Source organism: Seriola lalandi, unplaced genomic scaffold (genome assembly GCF_002814215.2).
Source record: "Seriola lalandi dorsalis isolate HSWRI2012SDOR001 ecotype SW California unplaced genomic scaffold, Sedor1 jcf7180002054272, whole genome shotgun sequence".
NCBI classification, from domain to species: Eukaryota; Metazoa; Chordata; class Actinopteri; order Carangiformes; family Carangidae; genus Seriola; species Seriola lalandi.
The window spans coordinates 245,036-267,115 of NW_019524825.1; the positions used below are offsets into that span (position 1 = coordinate 245,036).

At 40.7% G+C, this 22,080-nt stretch overlaps 4 protein-coding genes across 5 annotated transcripts; 3 read left to right on the top strand and 1 right to left on the bottom strand.

Annotated features, from left to right (window-relative positions):
- Nucleotides 1-370: 370 nt before the first annotated feature.
- mrpl30 (mitochondrial ribosomal protein L30) lies at nt 371-2,990 on the bottom strand. Its single transcript, XM_023405340.2, has 5 exons — nt 2,697-2,990; nt 2,236-2,319; nt 1,793-1,939; nt 1,208-1,281; nt 371-987 (listed from the first exon to the last, which is right to left on the bottom strand). The coding sequence occupies exons 1-5, from the start codon at nt 2,736-2,738 to the stop codon at nt 855-857; spliced, it is 480 nt and encodes a 159-aa protein (XP_023261108.1). The 5' UTR covers nt 2,739-2,990; the 3' UTR covers nt 371-854.
- Nucleotides 2,991-3,413: 423 nt separating this feature from the next.
- Nucleotides 3,414-6,674, top strand: mitd1 (MIT, microtubule interacting and transport, domain containing 1). 2 transcript variants are annotated; one of them, XM_023405331.2, is made up of 7 exons: nt 3,414-3,681; nt 3,782-3,886; nt 4,680-4,816; nt 5,443-5,529; nt 5,641-5,753; nt 5,966-6,026; nt 6,153-6,674. In XM_023405331.2, exons 1-7 carry the CDS (start codon nt 3,537-3,539, stop codon nt 6,246-6,248), a joined length of 744 nt encoding a protein of 247 aa, XP_023261099.1. In that variant the 5' UTR covers nt 3,414-3,536; the 3' UTR covers nt 6,249-6,674. The 2 variants fall into 2 exon arrangements, with proteins under 2 accessions (XP_023261099.1, XP_023261100.1); XM_023405332.2 differs by having other exon boundaries at nt 3,415-3,681; nt 3,785-3,886.
- A 2,322-nt stretch (nt 6,675-8,996) lies between these two features.
- Nucleotides 8,997-16,704, top strand: cracdla (cracd like a). The gene is made up of 10 exons (XM_023405348.2): nt 8,997-9,243; nt 10,580-10,639; nt 10,878-11,022; nt 11,142-11,277; nt 11,365-11,526; nt 12,661-12,897; nt 12,984-14,163; nt 14,489-15,459; nt 15,942-16,062; nt 16,170-16,704. The coding sequence occupies exons 2-10, from the start codon at nt 10,591-10,593 to the stop codon at nt 16,361-16,363; spliced, it is 3,195 nt and encodes a 1,064-aa protein (XP_023261116.1). The 5' UTR covers nt 8,997-9,243; nt 10,580-10,590; the 3' UTR covers nt 16,364-16,704.
- Nucleotides 16,705-18,019: 1,315 nt separating this feature from the next.
- creg2 (cellular repressor of E1A-stimulated genes 2) lies at nt 18,020-21,651 on the top strand. Its single transcript, XM_023405316.2, has 4 exons — nt 18,020-18,498; nt 20,272-20,441; nt 20,923-21,036; nt 21,108-21,651. Exons 1-4 carry the CDS (start codon nt 18,082-18,084, stop codon nt 21,247-21,249), a joined length of 843 nt encoding a protein of 280 aa, XP_023261084.1. The 5' UTR covers nt 18,020-18,081; the 3' UTR covers nt 21,250-21,651.
- Nucleotides 21,652-22,080: the final 429 nt, after the last annotated feature.

Sequence of the window (22,080 nt, forward strand, 5' to 3'; positions counted from 1 at the left end):
GCTGTGTGAGGACAACAAACTCAACATATGAAGAATCAGAAAGATATAAGTTGTCCTGCATCACAAGGTGCAACAGGACAGTTGTACACACACCTCTCAAGCTGTGTCCTGAATCCATACATGTTAATTCTGAGCAGGTTTTGAGTATGTTGTGTGTTTACACTGGAAAAAGTGACCAAGACAGAATGCAGACAAAGAAACCCTTGATGTTGAGTGTACTGTTGATGGGAGACTATTTATGTTAGTTTTAATGTATTTATGGATGGTGGTGAAAGAGCTCCAGAAACACTTCACTTCCATCGGACCCTTAGTGTGAGTGGCCTTTAAACTGGTCTTCACAAAGAAACAAGTAAAAAGGATACAGGCTGTATTTCATTTCAAAAGGTCTTTATTTTGGGTACGTATATGTCGTGTTTAATGAGGAATCTAAGGCATCACCTGTTTCTGAATTGTGATGGAAAACAGATTGCAGTTTACAGTTGTAACAGCTGTATGGTTGATAGGTTGGAATTTAAATGCATTTACTGATAGACAAAATAAACAAACTTGCCTGGATAACTACTGAGTAAATCCAGAGCACATTTAAACCTGAAACACAGGTTTTACTCAGCAAAATTATTCAGAAAAACAAGTAATTTTCATTCCTGCTTCATGAGACAGACCTCTAGTTTGTTGAGGGACTTGTTATAGAGTGTGATGACAACATTTCTCATTTTAATCATTAGTCCAAGAACTCAAAACACATTGCATACAGCTACCTTCAAGTAGTGGAATCAGAACTGGTAGATATGGAGCACAGGGTCATTTCCATGATATTTATTTACAACTGAATTATTAATTTATTGAGAGTGAGGCTAAGATTCGATAGCCTTGGGGTCTACAGGTTGGAGTAGACGACGGACAATCAGCTCTCCGTTGCTGTTAATGTAGGTGTCGGCCATGTCCTGCTCAGCAGGGAGTCCATAGGGAGTCTTCAGCGGCTGTATCCTGAAGGAACGAGGAAAGACACGACAGAAGGGCAGGAAATTATCCAAACAATCTTATGTGTCCCTTCAAAAACCAGACAAATACTTTTAATAAGAGTTTGCTGAATGTTCTAAAAAAAGATAAATCCTCATGTGTAACTCAAATAATTAGATTTTCTGTCACTGCACGTTTTGATGATTCAAAAGGAGGTGTGTTACACCCTTTGGTGCAATAGTCTTACCTCACCAGGTGCTTGACAAATTTCAGCTGGCTGTTGACCGCTGGTGTATTTTTGTGAATTACAGGGACATGTGCCTAAACACAACACAAAGAGAGCAAAGTGTAAAAAATAAAATCCAAGACTGTGAGTGTTACAAGTTCAATAAAATGTTGCCTCTAGAAAATAAATACTATAATAAATGTTCTTGCTGCCTCTATAGTGGGCAGATCAGTTTGAGGTGATACAATCAATGAGGGGAGAATCCTTCTATACTGCTCCTCTATCTTGATGAAAGCCGTTTCTTCACTCTACAAGCCAAGTTTAAGGCACTGTGCATAATGTTTATCAGGCTGCTAAATGCACTTCTGCCAATAGCAAAAAGATTTTTTGGGGGAAATTTCATGACTAAAAGTTCACGGTGGATTAATAAATGCTTTTGTGTTATAGTCTTAATCTTAGTCTATAATCTTTAAAGCTAAAACATGCCTGAAAATGCATTTCATTATAGCACACTTACCACATGTCCAGTTATTTTGTTTAAACTTTAAAGCACCGCACAAGAGGCAAGCTAATTTGCTGTTGGCTTTGACAGAACAAATGCCTTACCTTTTCAAGCCCCAGGTGTTTCACCATGTCTTTCTCCCAGTATGGTCTTCGCATTACACTTTTGACTCGAGTCACTATATGCAGTTTATGAGGTTGGTCCGGATCCCCTCCATACTTCTCATGTTCTTTTGATCTCTCAACAAAAATCTGCAAAAAAAAACACAGACTTTGAAGACTGACAACGGAGCAAATGAGCGCAACTAATGATTAAATTGTTCAGATGTGCAGAACAAGGGAACATCATTATTGCCATGGCTGGCCAGATTAATCTGTCCAGCTCATTAATCTGCCCAGGTCCTAGGGCAATAATCATATAATAATGCCCCCACGCCTCCTGTCCTCTGTGCACTGTTTATAGAGTCTGAACCTTGCTGGAAGTTTACCCTACCTACGTGCCATTAACTGACATACAGTAAACCTGAAGATGTTCCCTGAACTCTTACCTCTTTTGGGATTCTTGCTTTGGAAAACTTGCTGCGTGCAGACACAAACCATGGGCATGGTAAAAGTGTAGCTTCTGTCAGGATCTGTAAACATACACAAACAGTGATGAGGCAAAGTTAAAAGCAAAGCCATAGGCTAAAAAGCAGTTTTGCTCTCTAATAATGAAGAACATAAATGCAATATCCTGCAGGTTTGGGCCATATGATGGGACAAACCACAAGACAATATGAATTTGTCAACCATCAGATACTGTGTTGGCTATCACTTTAATATCTCTGGGCTCATGAGGTAGTGAGCAGTGTCAAAAACAAGTAAGCACCAGTATAATAATAGATTACACTCCAAATGCCTGAACAGTAACAACAGTGAAGTACTGATTTATAAATACTGTGAAAAGTATCGGTGGTAGTATTGGCCGATTCAAGTTTGAAACATGAAAAATAAAGAGTGATGTTCTTACCTTGGTTGATAAGGAGGTCAAACCTTGAAAGGCACCTGTCATGTTTTCTTTTGGGTCCTCCACTTCTTCTACAATAGCGATGATGTTAAAGGCATGCGCGCCAAGGTTACGGCCCCCAACCTCAAACTAAAGCGTATGGATCAAACTTAACTAAACGTTATGAAATAAACATACAGATGTAACTACATCCATATCAAATGCACTGACTTCACACCTACAATGTTAATCCAGGAGCTGAAGACAACGGTGAAACAGTTTGTTCACGTTAGGTCACCGGAAATGTGGAGGAGTTACTGTGAAAATGCACCGATATGACAAAAATTACTTGAACAACGTTCCTACAAACTATTCTAAAATTTTAAAAACGAGAGAATTTACTATTTTGATTAGATAAAAGTAAGATTTATTTTTGTTGAAAATGTACCCATTTATCTCCTATACATCATTTATGCAATGTTATGTTTCCCTGGGAGTTATTTTTGTGGCGCACTTGTGTAGCTGACCGGAAGTGTCGAGGAGTTACTGTGTAAATGCACCGATATTACAAATATTACTTGAACAACGTTCCTAGAAACTTTATTTGCGAGTTTAAAAAGATAAAATAAACTATTTAGGTTTTATAAAAATTAAGTAAAATAAAGGTACTTCTGCTGTGTGTTATTGTTGAAAATGTTCCGTGTAACTCTCATACTATTTATGCAGCATTACGTTTCTCCGGGAGTTATTTTTGTGGCGCACTTGTGCAGCTGACAAGACAAGTCATTTCTTCCTGGTACTATTTAAGCATGACTACATTGTTGGATTTTTAGAATCTAATAAAAACCAGTAGTTGACAGAACAATGGCACAAAATCATGTGTCAGGGATGGAGACGTCCGCTATATCCGTCCTGAAGCGGGCGGTGGAGCTGGATCACAGCAGCCGCTTCCAGGAGTCTCTAGTCTGCTACCAGGAGGGCATCCAGCTGCTCATGGACGTGCTGAAAGGTCTCTGTCTCCCTCTCCCTCTGGCATACATAGATACAGCAGTGTGAAAATAAATGAAGACATGGAACATCACTGTTTCTTGTTTTCTTTCTCCTGCCAGCAGCTGTGAAGGATGACTCAAAGAGAGGGCATTACAGAGAGAAGATAAAGGGCTACATGGACAGAGCGGAGCAAATCAAAGCTCATGTCAGCCAGATGAAAGAAGGTAGCTATCACCACCACCACCACTGAAAGCTCGATTATCAATTAGGAAAAGTGGGCAACTGCCTTAAACAGGACAACCAGCCTTGGGTTCCTTGGTTTAACACAAATTTATTCAGGTAAAAAAGAAATATGATAGGACAGCTTCTGGTGTCCCGTACTGATGCTCTTGGAGGAGGGAATTCATTTAAAAAAAAAAAAGAGGAAATATATAGATAAAAATAGGTAAAAAGGTAAAAATAAAACACTTTAAATATGTTAAATCTGCCTTCCTCAGGGTGTGTCCCTGAGCATGGTTATAATTTAGGAGTCCATATTTATTATATGCTTCTTATTTATAACCATCTACTTGAGTGCCTGTGGAATTTGACTTTCATGCCACACACTAACCATAGATCAGAACATATTTTTCCCCAAAATGATTGCAAACTATGTAAATATTGACACGGAGCCCCGCCAGAGGGAACACACAACAGGGTCATACTGCGGGACCCGCCTTAGGTCCCCTGATGTTTAAGTTGATAATGTACTTGTGTAGTAGTACATATTTCCAAAGTATTGAGGCCCTAAGGCAAAATCTGATTTTAATACCTTTATTATGTCAGTTGATATTATGCAATGGTGCATGTTGTTCAACAATTTTGTGTTTAATCACAAACTTGCTCATTTACAAAAAAACCCGGGTCAGTTTAAAAATGATTGGTGAGGGATGAGAGACTGTGTGGATGATATGCGTCAGGGGTGAGACTGTTGCCTGTTCCACCTCTGATTTTTATTTTGTTTCTCCTGCCTGTCAGACGGGAAGTATCATGAGCAGATTAGAATATCAGAGGATGCTACTGGTCATAGCTATGAGTCTCTGTTCAAGCCATACATCAGCAGTGCACTCACAGAGGTCTGGGTGGAGGATCCATACATACGACACACCCACCAGGTAAGATCTTTGTTTTCATCACAGTTTTACTTTGAGAGTTTTATTCCTCTTTGTTGCAGGATTGATTTACCGATTGTTTGACTTCAAGGACTGTGAATACTGTTTATTTTTATATATTAATTTTCAGTTAATTGACTAACTACTAACTGATTAATTGATCAGCACTGTGTGATTTCATTACCTATGCTTTTAACCTTCACACAGTAAGAACATCAACTTATATTCTTTTTGCATGATCTCTCCACTGTTGTTTCTGAAATGCCTCTGAATGTGACAACACAATAACCTCACTTGTAACTTTTGAAACTGACAAACTTGTCTAATCACATTTGCTAATAATAATAATGAAAAAAAGACTTGAATCAGTTAAATTGATGAGATTTTACATCACAGAGGAGTTTGGTATAAAATAAGTGCAGAGTGACCTCTGGCACAACTAAAGAGCACGTTGTTTGCCTTGATATTTTGAATTTGCTCAACCTTTTCATTTTTACAGCGAACAAAGCTCTTTGCACATTTGTTTTGATGATAAATAGCTTTACAGTTAGAGTTTTATCCTCAGCATAAAACATTACCAAATTCAATTCATTATCAAACGTGCCCCTCACCCGCTCTCTCCACCACAGTTATACAACTTAGTGCGGTTCTGTGAGATGCTGCTGAAAGCCTCCTGCAAGGTGAAAAGGATTCATCTCCTCACTTCACAGGATGAAGTAGGTTATTTAACTAAGGAGGTCACACCATGTAATGAATGCATAGCAACCGCACCAGTCTCTCCAGATCAGGTTATTCTTTTGTTTCACTGCCTTCGTCTTGTCCTGCAGGCAGACAGCAGCCAACAGAGCAGCGCTTTGGCCGAGCTGAAAGAAAGTCTCAGTAACCAGGGAGTGACTCTGGATCTGCAGTTCTCCTCCACCATCCATGACAGGGAGATTAGGTACGGCAGCATATTTTCTTCATTTACAGCAGCTACATAGACATATATTATGCAGACTTTCACAATGAAACAGCATACCTTATATCTTAATTATTTTTTCAAATGGTGGGATTTTTTTTTTGAAAGAAAAATCCTTATTATGATATACTATATCTAGTTAGTTTCACATTAGCACTCCTTTTCCATAAATGTGGTTTAATTTTGTTTTTTAGGTTTGACAATGGTTGGATCATAAAGATAGGAAGGGGGCTGGATTATTTTAAGAGACCAAAGGTGAGTTTTCATACCTCATAATAATCAGTCCTGTAATGGATGCCATAGTTCAAATTTGTGGTTTTGAATGTCTGAGAATCAACATGTTCAGTTCTGCTGGTGAAAAGTGTCCATTACGTCCCACAGGGCCGATTCTCCATTGGATATTGTGACTATGACCTCAGGCAGTGCCAGGAGACCACTGTAGACATTTTTCACACCAAACACACAAAAACACTATGAGACTCCTGAAGCTTGATTTACCTTTTTTCTAACTCCACTTCTAACTCTTCTCCAAAGGACTTCATTCACTTACCTGCCTTCAAGGGTATATATATATATATCTGCTGGGCTGATGGATTTGCCTTGCACTTATGCATATAATCGGCCTCATAACAATTGTGTAACCGGGCATTCTTTGACAAAGCTGTTAAAATACGCTTGTTGTCACAATACTATGTCTAAATAACAACAAACTGTATAATGAGATATTCAGTATTTCTAACAGGGGTTTTTCTACACACTTTTAAAGACTCTTTTCTATGACCTGTTTGTCTTTCTATACATTTCTTCTGTAATTATGTGAAGGTGCCTTTTAGGGTGTGATACTGCCATCTGGTGGAAAGATTATTCATTTGTTTATATTAAAACTGCTTTTATAATATAAAATGTCTTTGTGTGACTCTTAATTTTTTACCATCTTTAAAGCTTATCCGTTTACTTCATATTCAGTGTGTCACATTCAAAATATTCAGCTCAAAATAAATACATTCATACAAAAATGTAACAATAAAAAAGTCTTGCAGCCTGATTAAAAACTGTATTTAACTCGGTATAGTCAGATTTGGGTGTCTTGGTACACATAGCTATGGTATACAGTTGTATGTTCTTAGTAAGTGGACCTTGAATTTAGATTTACATTGTTTTATTTATTTTTTTGTCAAACTTCTATTCCCAATTTACAAAAGAATCTCAACTCCAGGTCGATTTACTTGCCTGCTCCGAAGCTTTTGACCACATCACATGGCCTTCATCGGTACATTGAGTTGTCATGGATGCAACCATAGATGTTTTCTACTTTCTACTTAACTTTCCTTTATTGTAAGCAGTACTGGACTTCACTCACATTGCTGGAAGTGTGCATGTTCCCAGTCTTTCACTGAATTTTACCCAAACTCCACAAAACCTCAGTGCAGCTGCAGCTTTATTAGTTAGATCTATTATTTTTATTCTGTCCTGCCTTTACACGACAGTTTCTGCTGCTGCTGGCTTTAAGCACACGGATTCAAAAGGGTTAAACTCCTCTGTGGTAGTTGGCAGTCTACTCGTTGGAAAAGTGTAGATTATATATTAACAGATAACATGACTTTTGGATTCCTGGTGTTCATGAAAAGCCCACAAACTGACATCTGGTTAATGGGTAAAATATAGTACATATAATGTAATGAGAACCTATAGCTCTGTAGATTTGACATGTATGGGAAAAGTCAAAAGGCGTGAGTCCAAAATGAATCCAATGAAAATTTAAAAACAAAAATATATTTCCCAAAGGAAACATTCATGGCAAAATATCCCCTCATTGAATATTCATGGGAATTGTTTGTTTGAATGAATGGTAACCCTGGTGAGTTCAAACATTGCTGCGATCGGATTATCTATCGGCCTTAATCTCGATATGCACAGTCCTCATCCGGGCTCTGAGAGGAATAAATTATAATCCATCAGGAAATCACACGAACCAGAGACCATCATAACTGTAACAAGTACCTCTGTTTTCCTTGAGCTGAGAAGACAAAGACTGCATTACAGTGTGTGTTTCAGCGTGCACAGACGGCTCTTCTATCAGCTGCATTCTCCTTATACGCTAGGTATGCTTCCATGCATATTGTCCTTTACGTGTAGATGATAGACAATAAATCCATGAATGGAAGGAATTAGGTGAAACCGCAGCCCAGACTCTTATGTCACTGTGGTCTGGTGACATGCTGTGTGTGGTTTGTTGCATGTAATCCAGATGTCACCGGTGTGTATTCTAACAGATGAGGATTTGTGTGATGAGGAGCCTCGTGAGAGAAGCTGCTTGGCCACACATCCAGACACAAAAGTGTGGATGCAAAGGTTTGCTTTCCATTTCCCGCTGCCCTCCCTCTCTCTGATTGTAGCCCAGTGGCCTAGATAGTGTTCCCATCTCTGAATACTGCGAGAATGTGCAGAAAGTTGGATTCACTGCTGCAGCACTGAAATCATTTCCCTGATGATATGTGTGGGAGATATCTTTGTCTCTCTCTCTTTTTTTTTTTTTTCCTATTTTAGGATTGTATTTTGATATTTGTTGACTGTGACAGTAGAGATATAGAGAAATAGAGAGGGAGGATGTCACATAGGTCCCCCAGCTGGAATCAAAGCAGGGGAACTGTAGTTTTTTGGTATAGACCTGAACCAAAAGGCCACCAGGACACCAAACTGGAAGAATCAAAATTATCTATTGTGTCCATTTTATTCATGCAAAAGTACATAGTGATGTGTGGACACACAAACGCAAAATTCATGTATTTACTCACTATTAAATATTATTTTATCTCCAGTGTCAGGTTCACCAAGGCTGGGAGATGGCTAATCCCTGGTTGGTGTTAATTTATATAAATATAGATTTAACTTTCTTAGACACATATTTGCACACACACATGCATAGTCTCCCCTCTGTGATCATACATACATACTGTGCCGTAGGCAACTCAGTGTAATATGTAAACAGTTCTATGAGCTGTAATTCCTGTATGCTTGTCCTCTTTCCAACTGGAGCTTTATTTTTTTCCCTCTACTCTCATTTCTGGGCCTAAAATCAGGTTAGCGTTTTATAAGGAGCTTAGCGCAAAGGGCCACAGTGTGCCACTAATGTAATAGAGTATCTCTCTCTCTCTCTCTCTCTCCCTCTCTCTCTCTCTCTCTCACTCATTCTCTTCTGTCCTCTTTTCTCTTTGTGCATTTGCTTACCCTGTCATAAAGTGACCTTCTCTCTCTCTCTCTCTCTCTCTCTCTTTCTCCCTACCTGTTTTTCTTTCTCCTTCCACTTCCCTCGCTTCCTTCCCCTCTGCATCTCCCTCTATCTGCAGATGTGCACGACACAAGCCTGAGGTTTAAACATTAGGACAGTGACACAACCGAGACAAGACAACTCAGCGAAGAGAGGACGGCAAACAGGAGGAAGAGAAGCAGAGCTGCTGCTGTTAGACGTTGGGTAAATTCACTCATTTATTTTCTTCTCCATAGTGTGTGAATGTGTCTCCGTGTGTGTGTGTGTGTGTGTGTGTGTGTGTGTGTGTGTGTGTGTGTGTGTGTGTGTGTGTGTGTGTGTTTGACGGGTTCTCACATTGAGAAGGAGAAGTACTTTTCCCGTGGATGTCAGGTGAATTTTGCGCTGCAGTACCGTGATTAAGCTGTTGTTGCAGATTATGGTGCTGTGAAATCTTACAAGGATCTCTCTGCAATGCCAATAATCCAAGAGATTATCCTCTGTTTCTGCCGGGGCTATAGCTTGGCTCACTGGATGGCAAAGGTCTGGGGAATGGCCTGATTCATGAACACTTTAGTTTCATGCTGTGTGGTGGTAATTCCACTAACAAGTTGAAATATATTTGTAGGACAAGCGGTTTAAATGTTACGTAAGTCAAATGTGACATCACGTGCAACTTTTTTGGAGTGCCTTGCTGCATTTCTGTGCTTATATCTTTTTCAAGAGCCTGTTGAGTAATATGAGAGGCGCAGTGTGGTCTTTCATTCTGTGTCCATAACCTGACACATCTTGTCTTTTATCAGGCAACCATGCCGTACAGAATCAAGCTCTGTTGACACCAGTTCCTTAGGTACACAGAGAGAACTGGATGAAACATAGAAAATGTTGTATGCATATCTCAAATAGAGCACTATCTCCAGGGCAGGGTGCAAAATAGAGTCAATAAAATAAAGGAAACCAGCTCCCTGCACTGAATCTTGCATCCAGTAACACATCAACCCAATCCGGATGTTTGTCAGGCAGCCGTTGCATAAGTAAAGCTGCCTGAGAGCAAGACTTTAGTTATTGCTTTGCTCACAAAATATCATTTTAAAGTTATCCAGGCTGCACTGTGCAATGTCATATTAGAAATCCTGATACCTCCTCTGTAACCTACATAGTGTGTTTTTACTTGATGACACTGCAATGAATGTCTTTTCTGCTGAAATTTGTGCTCTTGTAAAAACTTCTTTGATTTTATTTTGTTGGATCACAAAGACATAAGTTTTCTACCCACACCCCACCAAGCTGCAGTCAAGGTTTGTACTGTTGCTGATAATGTCAATAAACCTTTGAACCTCAAGTCGTTTGCCAGATCTTCAGGCTAGCTATCACACCAGTGTAGTAAATATACAGAGAACATGCGACTGGAGTGGTCACACCTCGTTAGACGCCCTTCACCATGTGACGACGGCGTCTAAAAACTGTAGGCCTGGGGTTTATATTGTCACAGTTGCTTCTCATTATCAGTGCTGTTCTTCACACACACATATCCTGTCGTCTGCTGTGCTACTTCCTCTAGGGATCAGACCAATGGAGTCTTTCCCTGGAGATATAGAGGAAAGCACTGAAGACATTCCAGGTGAGGTTATCCATCATGAAGTTTTACATAAGAGAATTATGGTGAAGAGCAAGCAATACATTGACAAAAATGAGCCATCAAAGTAAAAGACTTTGTCAGCATACATATGCATGTTGGATGTAACAATTAGAGTGTTTGTTTGTGTGTGTGTGTGTGTGTGTGTGTGTGTGTGTGTGTGTGTGTGTGTGTGTGTGTGAGCTGCTGTGACCTGGATCTTCTCCATCTCCATCTCTGTTAGGACGCAAAAAATCCAAACTCAAATCTCTGAAAACTCATCTCTTCGGGAGGAATAAGAGAACAGGTGGAGAGGGAGACGCCAAAATCAGTCAGTCTGCCAGTGACATTACTGCAGGAAAGGGACTCGGATCAGATGAAGATTTGGTGTGAGTGTCTACATGAAAGCAAATCTTAGAAATGTTTGCTCCACCGCTCCATTTTCTGTCCATACTTCTAGTCTCATCCTTCACCCTGTGTCTGTGTTTTTCCTCTCCTGCTACCTCAGATGCTCCCAGGGGACGATGGGATCACGAGCATTGTCCCATGACAGCATCTTTCTGGCTGATCAGGTCCTGACAGACACTGAACCAGCCAGGGTCTTATCCCAGGAGAATGTTCACAGCAAGATCAAAGCTCTGCAGGTACAGTCTCTTATTTGAGGTATTTTGTTGGGAAGTGGGCATTTATATATATCTTTTTTTTTAAACACCTGTGCTCTGGTATCACAGATGAAGCTTCAGCAGCAGAAGATGCATTTGGGACCGCCCCCTCTGGTTGTGCCAATCAGACGTCCAGAGGACCTGGGAAGTCGCTCAGAGGATGACAGTCTTCCGCACAGCCCCCCTGAGGTCTCAGGAGGTGATGTTACATCCCAGGGAGCCTTCACCAAGGTGATTAATCATCTCACCTTAGTGATACATGTTCAGTTATCTGCATGGTTAATCGGTCCAAGTTCTTTTAGGAGAACTTGTGGGGATGCTTTTATAATTTTGAGTGTAGCGTCTGAATGGATTAATCAATCACACTCTTCGTAGATGCATAGCCTCAATAAATGAGCTCTCCTTTTCACCAATCATTATTGACATTAACATTACTCTATCAAAATGTCACACTGCTGCTCGGACCCACAGACATAGTTTAGCAACAACATGTCTGTGTCTGCTTGGCAGTGATCACATCTGTATGTGTATCTATGTGTGTCTTTGCTTTTCTGTTCTTATACAATATGTCTTGCAAGGAGGGAATTATATTTTTTATTATTGCTGATAAACCCTTTAAAAAAAGGGTCACACTACAGCTCCAATCCCAGTCTTTCCTAAGTGACCTGAAAACAGGTCAAAATATATAGTTACATTAAAAAAAATACACCTGGGAATAAGACATTTCGGGCTTGTTGTAGGATCAGTTCATTGTCTGTTTTTTCATGGGATTTGTAGACAGTTTGAAAAATATAGATTATAGTCAGCCTTATCCTTTAAAGGAGTTATTTGTAAGTTTTGCTATTGCTACATAACCAGTGTTAGCATCAACAGCTGTTTACTTGCCAGTCTAGAAGAAACGTTGTGAGTTCAGCATCAAAGTTCGTTCCTTTACTCACCGAGAGCCGTCTCCATTGGTGGAAGCAACGCCAACGTTAACTCTTGTCTCCATCGCATCTTTTCTTCTACTGAAGTTAGCATGCTAACCAGCTAGCTCCTTCCCGTCTTGTCACTTTCTGATAGCGACTCACTGTAGCCTCCCAACTGCCCTGAAGACGTAGCGCTGCTCCGAGGGTGTATTATAACCTTTTGTCTTGTAAGCGCAATGATGGCCGAAGCTCTGGTCAAACATCAATCACCACCACCTGCGGCCGGCAAGTAACCATTTTCAGCAGTAGAGAAAACTTAAAGATAAGCCTTTTGAGGTCAGGTAGGACAGAGTCAGGTTAGGCTTTGGTCTTCAGGAATGAAAGACCATCTTAATACTGTCTTAATAATATTGCTGATGATTTTCTTGATTTCTTTTTCTTTTTTTTTTTATCCCAGCCATTCTCTCGTCCACTCTCACCAATCCCCAAACCCGCACTAGCCAAGTATGTGCCCCCGACTCCATCCCATCCATTACCTCTTACTGTCCCCTCCATTTCCTCTGTTATCGAGCCCCCGTTGGACTTCAGTTCTCCAGCTCAGTTCACCCCCTGCTTAGATACCTCTGCTGCACGCCACCGGATGTCTGTGAAGCCCAGAAACCAGAGGGCCAGCACCAAGAAGAGACCCGCCGCAGTGAGTGACCGTACCTACCATCTGTCAAACAAGCAAAGCACAACTCCTTCACTTTTCTAACCAATCTTCTTTTGTTTTCTTGGCAGACTGATTCCAGGTCTGACTCCAACACCCTGAACAACATCGACCACCCTGATTATGTGAAAGAAGAAGAGCAGCGACTTGGTGCTCAAGACGAGGTGACACTGGAGACAGAACAAGAAGAGATGGACATTTCTATCACAGCTCGGCGCCTTCCTTCAAAATCCCCAGAGTTGACACATATCACATCAGAAGCAGCACCCAAATCATCCAGTCTAACTTTTTCCCAACAGGACCACACTCCTCCCGGGAGAGGGTCCTCTGTATCCTCACACATTCTTCGAGTTAAGCCTCAAAGACCGGTGGATGTAATATCTAGTGAACGACCGCATTCATCCTTTATAGAGTCAGAACTTAAAAACAAAAGGGAGAGGGATTTTGAGATACGAGTAATGTCCGACGACAAGAGGAATACTCTGAAAAAGGCTGGAATGACTGAAGACTCCTCAGACCCGCTCTCCACTATCTTCGGCTCAGTGGTGGCATTCAGGCCTTCCTCTGTTCACCAGCAAGTTCAAGGTGAGATAGAGAGCACAAGAGGAATAAAGAGACCTGCCCCAGGATCTGGGTCCTTCCATTTCTCCATCAACACTGCCAAAAACCGAGATGGAGAGAGACCCCGATCGGGCAGTTTTGCAGGAATGCTGGAACAAGCTGATGCCAGGCACAAGACTACAGGGGGAACAGAGGACAAACCCTTTTCAAGCTCGAGGGAAAAGGAGGAACTTAGAGACTTACAACCCAGAGGGAACCTATTTTCTGTGGGAAGACCAAAACAAGAAGGAGCTCCACCCAAAAGCTCAGTACTTCCATGGGACAGGAGAGACAGTCTCAAAAAGACAGAATTGCCGACAGCATCTAAAAACACGGCTACAGATACAGGCACCGTAGAGAGGGAGGAGGTGGACAGCAGCCAGGAGGAGGTGGAAGAGGCAGTGGAAGCACATGAGGTCCAGGAGGAAGAGGGAAAGACGGCGTTCGGTGTTAAACTACGCTCAACATCTCAGTCGATGAGATTTCGGGCTGATGCTGCTTCGAACCATCTTTCTAAGCCACCAGTGTGTGAAGACCAATGTGACAAACAGAAAAGACAGGAAATGAGTGATAATGTTGGCTACATGTCTAAAAAGCTGCCATCAAACTTCTCTTGTACGCCATCCACCTCTGGAGACGTCCAAGTGACAGGTGAGTTTCTGAGAAATCTTTTTAATTTCGCCATGTAAAGATGTTTCATCTTAGATTCACTTAGTGACACAAATAATATTTGTTTAGTCCATACTGTGCTACAAGCCAAGGTTTAGCAGCCATATTTTTCAATCCCATGTATGGTTAAACATTGCACCAATACCTACTTTATATGTGAAAGGAGATAAGTTTCACATAGAAAATAATCTCCACAGTGATAAGGTTTTTACTGATCACATGGGACCTTTGTACTCATTAAAATACCACCCAGGCTAACTTTAACCGTGCTGCCAAGCGTGTCTAACAGATTTGTGTGCCTCCTTAGATCCAACCCCGTCTGGCTTCTTCCTTCCAGTCAAGAATAACCTCTCATCTACTGGCGAAGCTCACATCACGCCTGCAGAAGTCCAAGCAACCTCGTCAGAGGCGAGAGAAGTAGAAACTTCCCTCACGGTGCTTCAGGAGCCCCAACCTGTCCCTCAAACAGCCTCATCTGAGGTGTCCTGGATGAGCCTAGCAATGGAAAAGACCAGAAGCCTGCAGCAGCTCTTTACTAGCAGATTCCCCAGAGATTTTACAGGCGTGCAGACTGTGGCTCGACCACAAGCACAAGTGCAGCCAACGAATCAAGCAGAGACACTGACTGGTACACAAATGCAAACACAGAGTGTAAAAATGCAACAGAGTACAACATCAGTGCAGGCTGCTGATACAGTGAAATCAACAGTGCAAAGTAGAAGTCAAGCACAGACTGTGAAACCAGTGCAACAGAAGACGTCAGCGACATCTATAGCTCTGTCAAACACCTCAAGAGAAGCGCAAACATCAAAACAAACCAATGAATTCCAGTCACACCCAGATACATCTCAGTCCACCTCACAGTATCCCACTCATCCACCTGTACAGACCCACCCACGGACAACACAGTCTCCCTCGCTCTCTTCTACACAAACAGAGGCCTCATGTCAGTTTGCACAAGGGAGTGCCACTCAGTGTCTTGCACAACCTCACCTTTCCTCGGGTCAGCATGCCGCACCCCAACAACCTGCTTGGAACAATCGAGGTCTCCACCTCACCAACCAGCTCAAACCCACGACGCCAGTCTCCACTACCTCATCAGCCACAGCCCCTCTTCCAGTGTCTGCCTTGGGTAGAGGGGAAAGAGAAGCCAACGTGCAGGAAACAGAGGGTCCATCACTCTCAGGACGACGAGCAGTTTGGGCCGGGTCAGTGGGCGAGAAGGCCGCTGTTCTGGAAAAACGGGCAGAGTGGACCGCCCCACCTGGAACCAAGGGGGTTTGTGGTGCTTCTTTGTAACCGTGTTTCATACCACGAGTGACTGTAAACTAATTTAAGGATAAGTCTGGTGATATACTGTATTTTTCTTCTTGTCAACAAATCCTCTCGATACTTTCTGCCCTGTCCACGGCGCTCTGAAACTGTGATCTTTAAATCTTTCTTTAAAAACTAATTTCCTTTAACTATTGGGCACCATAATGCATAATCATGTTTATCCTACTGAAGGAATATGTCAGCCTAAGTTGTGGCTCACTGACGTGTTTTTAAGGTTTTTGGACAACAATGGTGGTCTGTCACAGAGTTATAAGCTGTATCAGGCTTTGTCTACACATAGAATACTTGGTTTATGTCTTTTTATTGGATTTTTGACATTTAATTAAATATAAATATAGAATATTGCAAGATTTATCATTTAACTACAAGGTTTTTGGACTGTCGATCTATCCTGAGTAGATGATCTAACTCTCAGTTTTTCTCAGGGGGAATTGAAGAAAGTTCAAACAGAAGTGCAGACGTCAGCTGAATCCCCTGCCTTGGCCAAAACCACACCTCTAAGCAAAGACACGAAACCAGAAGGAAGGCAAGGGGTAAAACTTGCAGGTGTGTTGACTTACAGTATATTACTCATAATGACACCTGTAAAAATATTTATAGGTATTCAGCATCTCCATCTGCAGCAATTTGACACATTTTTTTTTTTTTTTCAGAGTCAAGCCCCACAAGAGTTCCAGACAGGCCACGAGAGGAGAAATGGCTCCGGAAAAACATTGCATCTTCATCGCCCTCATCGTCACCCACACAGCCATCAGTGCTGCAGTCCATGTCTGAGAGTGGCCAGCCATCCTGGATGGAACTGGCGAAGAGGAAATCAATGGCCTGGAGCGACAAGACCATGGACTAAGAAGGAAAACAGACAGATATACAGGGTATGCAAACAAGGATATGAACAGCCCTGCAGACCTTTATCAAGGTTAATGAGTTGGATGTTTGCTGAGACTGATGTTGATACAACTCTTTGGTAATTTATGTAGTAAAGCTGATGTGTGTTGAATTGTATTTAATTGTAAAGTGTTAATGTTATACTGGAAGATGGAGAGAGAGTATATGTTGAAAGGTTCACTATAATCCCTCTCCACCACAACCACTTTAAGATAAAGGGTATTTCTGAATAATGTTTTATCTGATTCAGCATTTCACTGCTGTTAATACTTTATGTTAAAGAATAAAAAAAATAATTTTAAACTTTTTTTGTCACTTGTTAAGTCCCTTTATGTAACATGGCTAAGCCCCAGGAGCCCAGTACAATATACACATTATACTGCCTTAATAACACCAGAAATGACCTAAAACAACGCTTAGCTAGTTGAAATGAAGCAATAACGAGTGAATGTGGAAAATGAAAAATTTTAACTAATTGGAGCCTTTTTTCAAACCTTCATTGCAAGAATGTCTGATAACGGTTCAACTCTGCAGTGATGTATAAATATATAATAGGAAATCAATTTGCAAACTAATTTGGTGTACTTTTTCACAGCAGTCAATTTGACATGACACAGTAGGAAAAGCAGAGGTGTAAATGCTAAAACAAATGATAGCTGACATCCAGTTAGCTGCTTTGGTTCATGGCTCACTGTCACACTGTCATGGGACACTTGAGTAGAACAGAGCCATCATTAATGTTGATAGTAACACCTGTGCTTTTCCTACTATGACAATTCAAAATGTGTGCGGTGAAAAAGGCCATGTAACGACCGTACACAGCCCTGGTTCACCCACAGGTGTTTCCACTTGTTTTCCCTGATTAGATTAAGCCTCCTCTCAGCACTGTGCGAGTGTGGACAGAGTGCACCTGATTGCTGTCGCTATCAGTCTCCTTCAGTCAGCCACTTCTGCACCTGTTTGGGCTGGAGATGGTTTGGCCATAACAGGGAAATGAGTGGTGAACAGTTTGTTTTTTCAGAGGGCTAATCAGACAAGAGGTTATAGTATCCAGTATTTCACGGAAAATGTGAAAATGTATCCACTGGAGGGTCCTGAGACTTTCTAAGCACATAATTGGTTTGGTAACATCATCTGCAAACTGACAATTATTTTCTTTCGATGATTTATCCCTTTTTATTTAAAATGCCCTTTAAAGAATACAACACTGGTGTTCATTACATTTTATAGAGTAATTAATAAATACCTGTGTGTGTGTGTGTGTTTTCAAAGTATTAAGGGGCCCATGATTTAAATAACATCTTCAATGCAAAACATTGCTGTTTTTTTTTTAATTTTTTATAAGGTAAGTAGCCATAGATGTGAAATGTAGTGGGGTAGAGAAAGTGCAATATTTATCTCTAAAATCTAATGGCGTATAAGTCAAAACAATATGCACGACGTGTTTAAAAGAGTTCTACCAAATACTTTTTTTTTGCAGATATAAAAATCTGTATGTTTTATGTCATAAATGCCTCAGTGGGTTAATTACAATTTCAATTTCCCCGGTTTGTCAGTAGGGGTCGGTGTAGACATGCTCTCTATCTTACAAAATCTCCTCGTGTTACGAAAGCACATACACGTGAGTTTGTAAACAAGAGAGTGAGTGGATGAGTGCGGCCATTCCCCGAGCTCCATGATATGAAGGCCTGCTACTTTCCCCTGGCAGTATTTGCCAATGTGCTGTGTCTGTGTCAAAGCTACACGTTGAGGAGCTCGGTGTCCTGGGTCGTGTCCTCCAACGATGTAGTGGAGGACGCGGACCTGTCGGAGGAGGTCGCCCCGGCATTGCTGGTGGACAGTGCGGGGCTGTGGAAGCAGGCTTATCCGTCCTCCAACGTCCTCGGAGACAGCGTGGAGAGCCCCGGAGAGCTGGTCAAGCCCGAAAACGACAATGTGGCGCAGCTGTCCTCACGTTTGTTTTCATATCGGCTGGAGAAGGTGAAGAAGTCCGCCAGCAGCTCTCCTCCCCCGCACCAGGAGACCGCCAGGACTGCTAGATACATAGCTCATTACAGTGACTGGGGACATCTGTCCACCATTTCAACCCAAGACAAGGTAACACACACTAATATATAGGTTTCCTCTGGGCTGGGACATTCTAATGTATGTGTAAATGAAGTCAATGCATTTCAGTATTTAAAACAAGTGTAGGTAAGGAACAATCCTCAAAGTCAGTGAACCAAACACTGAGGGAACCTCAGCAGAGCCAGGACAGCAGCATAGGATTTAGAAATACTGAGGTCGAGTGGTGGAAAGCAAAGTACATTTACGCAAGTAAGAACAGGGGAATATTGTACACTACATGTGTCTATAGTTACTTTTACATGTATGCACAAAATATGATGCATTATTATTGAGTTAAGGCCCTGCACACTGACTCAGTGTTTTCATTTATGTGGCTGATTACACTTATGATTGGAGTTGTGTGGAGTTATACTGGGCTTTATGGAAGGCCAACATGTGTCAGTGAGAATGAGAAAGTTGTGACTTGTACCACAACAAAATTAAAAAAGCCCCTGAAGGCCACACACATTTATATTCTAAAATATATATATATATATATATATATAGTCAAATGCTTTAAGTTAAAAAGTAATGGATAAAGTGTATAAAATACTCGTGGTAGTTTTCTTAAATTGTAGAATGTAAACCCTTAAAATTCCTATAATGAATACTGAGGTCATGACATCAGTGTCCTGACTGGTAGCTTTGGTTCAGTGATCACCAATTGCACAGCAAGTAATTGAAAAAATCACAACATTTAACATTATATTTCTTAATTTTACACTGAGGCCACATCCTAGGTATTTTTTGTGATTCTTTTTTGAGAAACTTACATTTGAAAATTTACACGAGTAATTTATAAGCTGAGATTGATATTTTTGGTGGTGAAGCCTCCGAAATAGCACACTTTAAGTTAAATATATATATATATATATATATTATATTATACTTTATAATCAATATATGCAAACACTGTAAATCCCACCCTATGCCAGAAATATGAGAATAAAGACTTGTGTCTAACTGTGTTGTTTTTCTAAATTTAGCTACCAAACAACAAAAATGTGTCTTTACAATAATTAAATGCACTTATGAAATCACCCCAAGGTCTAGGGCTGCAATTATTATTTTCATTACAGATTAATCTGTTGATTATTTTATCAGTGAATCTATTATGGTGAAAAATTGTTGGTAGGATTTTAGAAATACTGAGGTCATGAACCCCCCAAAGGCACATCCCAGCACTCTCAAAATTTTAACCAGAAACCAAAAAGAATGTTAATGGTTATTTATAACTTAATTTTATTTTCATACAGAACAACAGGAATGATACAAATGCTCATGTTGATTCCTCTCCCTTATTATAACTGATATTAGCGTTCATGTTCTGTACAACACTACTGGTCTTACCCTACCAGATATTTGTATGTGTGAAAGATTTTTCCTATTAGTCATAGTTGTAGCAGTCATTTTAGAAGTACCCTCCACCCACATTTTGAAAACACCTGAAACTTTTCCATTAATTTGGATACTCCGTTTTAATTTATTCAAGTCACTTCAATTATATTTTTTATTTAAAAACAAGATCTCTACAATGGCCTAAAGTGTTATTTACTCCTCCACCATTAAATTCTGTTTATATTTCATCATTGGCGCTTCAGGTAACCACATTTTTCCCCCACTACACTGTGTATGATAATATAATGCAATGCGCTGCTTTTATTTTATTATTAACACAGAAACACACAGTATCCATCTCTACATCTTCATTGCTGAATTTGCTATGAAACTAGGTGTTTTGGTAACATCATGCTTGTTGCACAGATCAAAGGTCTCCCCTTTGGGAACATCTTCTCAGTCAGTGATGGACCATTGGACAACAGCACTGGAGTTATCTACTTCTATGTGACTCCAATGGACAACACTGTGTCAGACCTGAAAAGTAACCCCTCTGCTTCTCTCACCTTCTCAGAGGCACAGGGGGAGTTCTGCAGGTAAGCTCCACTGAAGTCATGGCCACATTCATTTACTAAAAATGAACTGCTGGGCCCCCATTAAGTCCCAGTTCTTCCCACACGGGAGGCAGGAAATACTACCTTGGCTCAAGGTTTGCTGTATGGTAATTTGATTATACACAAATTATTTGAGTAACAAAGCATAAAATTTAAATAATGAAGGTCTTAAAATGAACTAACTTAAGATTGGCCTGTCTTAACGCACAGCCTCAAGATTAGGTAATGAAGGACCCACTGGCTGCAGGATTCTAGTAGTTCTTATTTTCAAACAAATTCCCAATATAATCAGTACAGATCCATTTACATACAGTCTGGAGCCTGTCGTGTCCTGGACAGTTTCCCACTTTGTGTGGCTGGTCCAAGAATTTATTGAATTATGACTGAGTTTCTGAAAGGCTGGGAAAAAGTATGCGTGTGCGTGTGCGTGTTACAATGGTAACATGGTCTTCTGTGTCTCAAGGCAAATGGTGTATGATCCAGAGGATCCAAGATGTGCTCGACTCACATTAACAGGGAAGATGGTGGAGGTGGCCCCAGAGGAGCTTGCATTTGCAAAGGAGGCCATGTTCTCAAGGTAAAACTGAGGAAAAACAAAGAGATTTGGCACATGTGCAGTATGATCATGTGTTGCTGTTGTTTTTGTAGACATCCTGTGATGGCAAAGTGGCCAGTGGGACACAAGTGGTTCTTTATGAAGCTGGAATTGATCCAGGTCTGGCTGCAGGACTGGATTGGCGGCACATCCCTCATTCCATTGGAGGACTACTTTAAAGCTACACCCTTCTGAGAATACCCCTCCCTCTGCATCACGTCAGCCTACAGAAACAGATCGGTTCAGCTGTCTACAGGACGCACATCACTCTAATAAGGCGTGACAGTTCACAAAGGAGCAATGTTCAAAGAATATTTTTAACATTTTTTTCAGTTATTTTTGCTATTTTAACACTTTGAAAGTGAATATTCTTCACACCCACTTTTTCTCTTTTGCCACTCAACTCGGTTTCCTGTGTTTGGTGTGTGAATGTATTTTAAGTCAGTAAGCTTATTAAATTCAATGTTCACAGTCATCACAGCTGCTATAGAACATTCTGCCATTTAATGTATTCTTTTTAAACATTGATTACTATTTTATGGGTTTGCATCAAACTATGTGCGCTGTTTTGAAAAATAAATGAATGTTAGCACCTGGGTTTGAGTCCGACTCCATGTCATCCCCTCTCTCTCTCTCTCTCCCTCCCTGACCTTCCTGTCTATCTCTCACTGTCATATCAGAATAAATGCCCAAAAAATAACTAAAAAAAAAAAGAAAATCTCTTCTCAAGGTCCATTTAGCAGCTGTTGCTGGCTTTCAGTCATATCACATTACCTTCATTAGCAGATAGAATTTTAGATGTGCAAAGGTTTTGTAGCACCTTGTTCAACTGGCATATTCATCTGCAGGTAAGAATCATGTGATAATGATCAAAAGCCTTTGAGCTGTTAACTAAATGGGCTTTGGGGTGAAATTGTTTTGTCAGCTGCTGTTTTCAAGGTCAAGAATGAACTTTAATTAAATTAGCATTATGCTCTGACACTGCACACACAGCTTGTCTGACGCATAATTGCAAAATGTAATGCT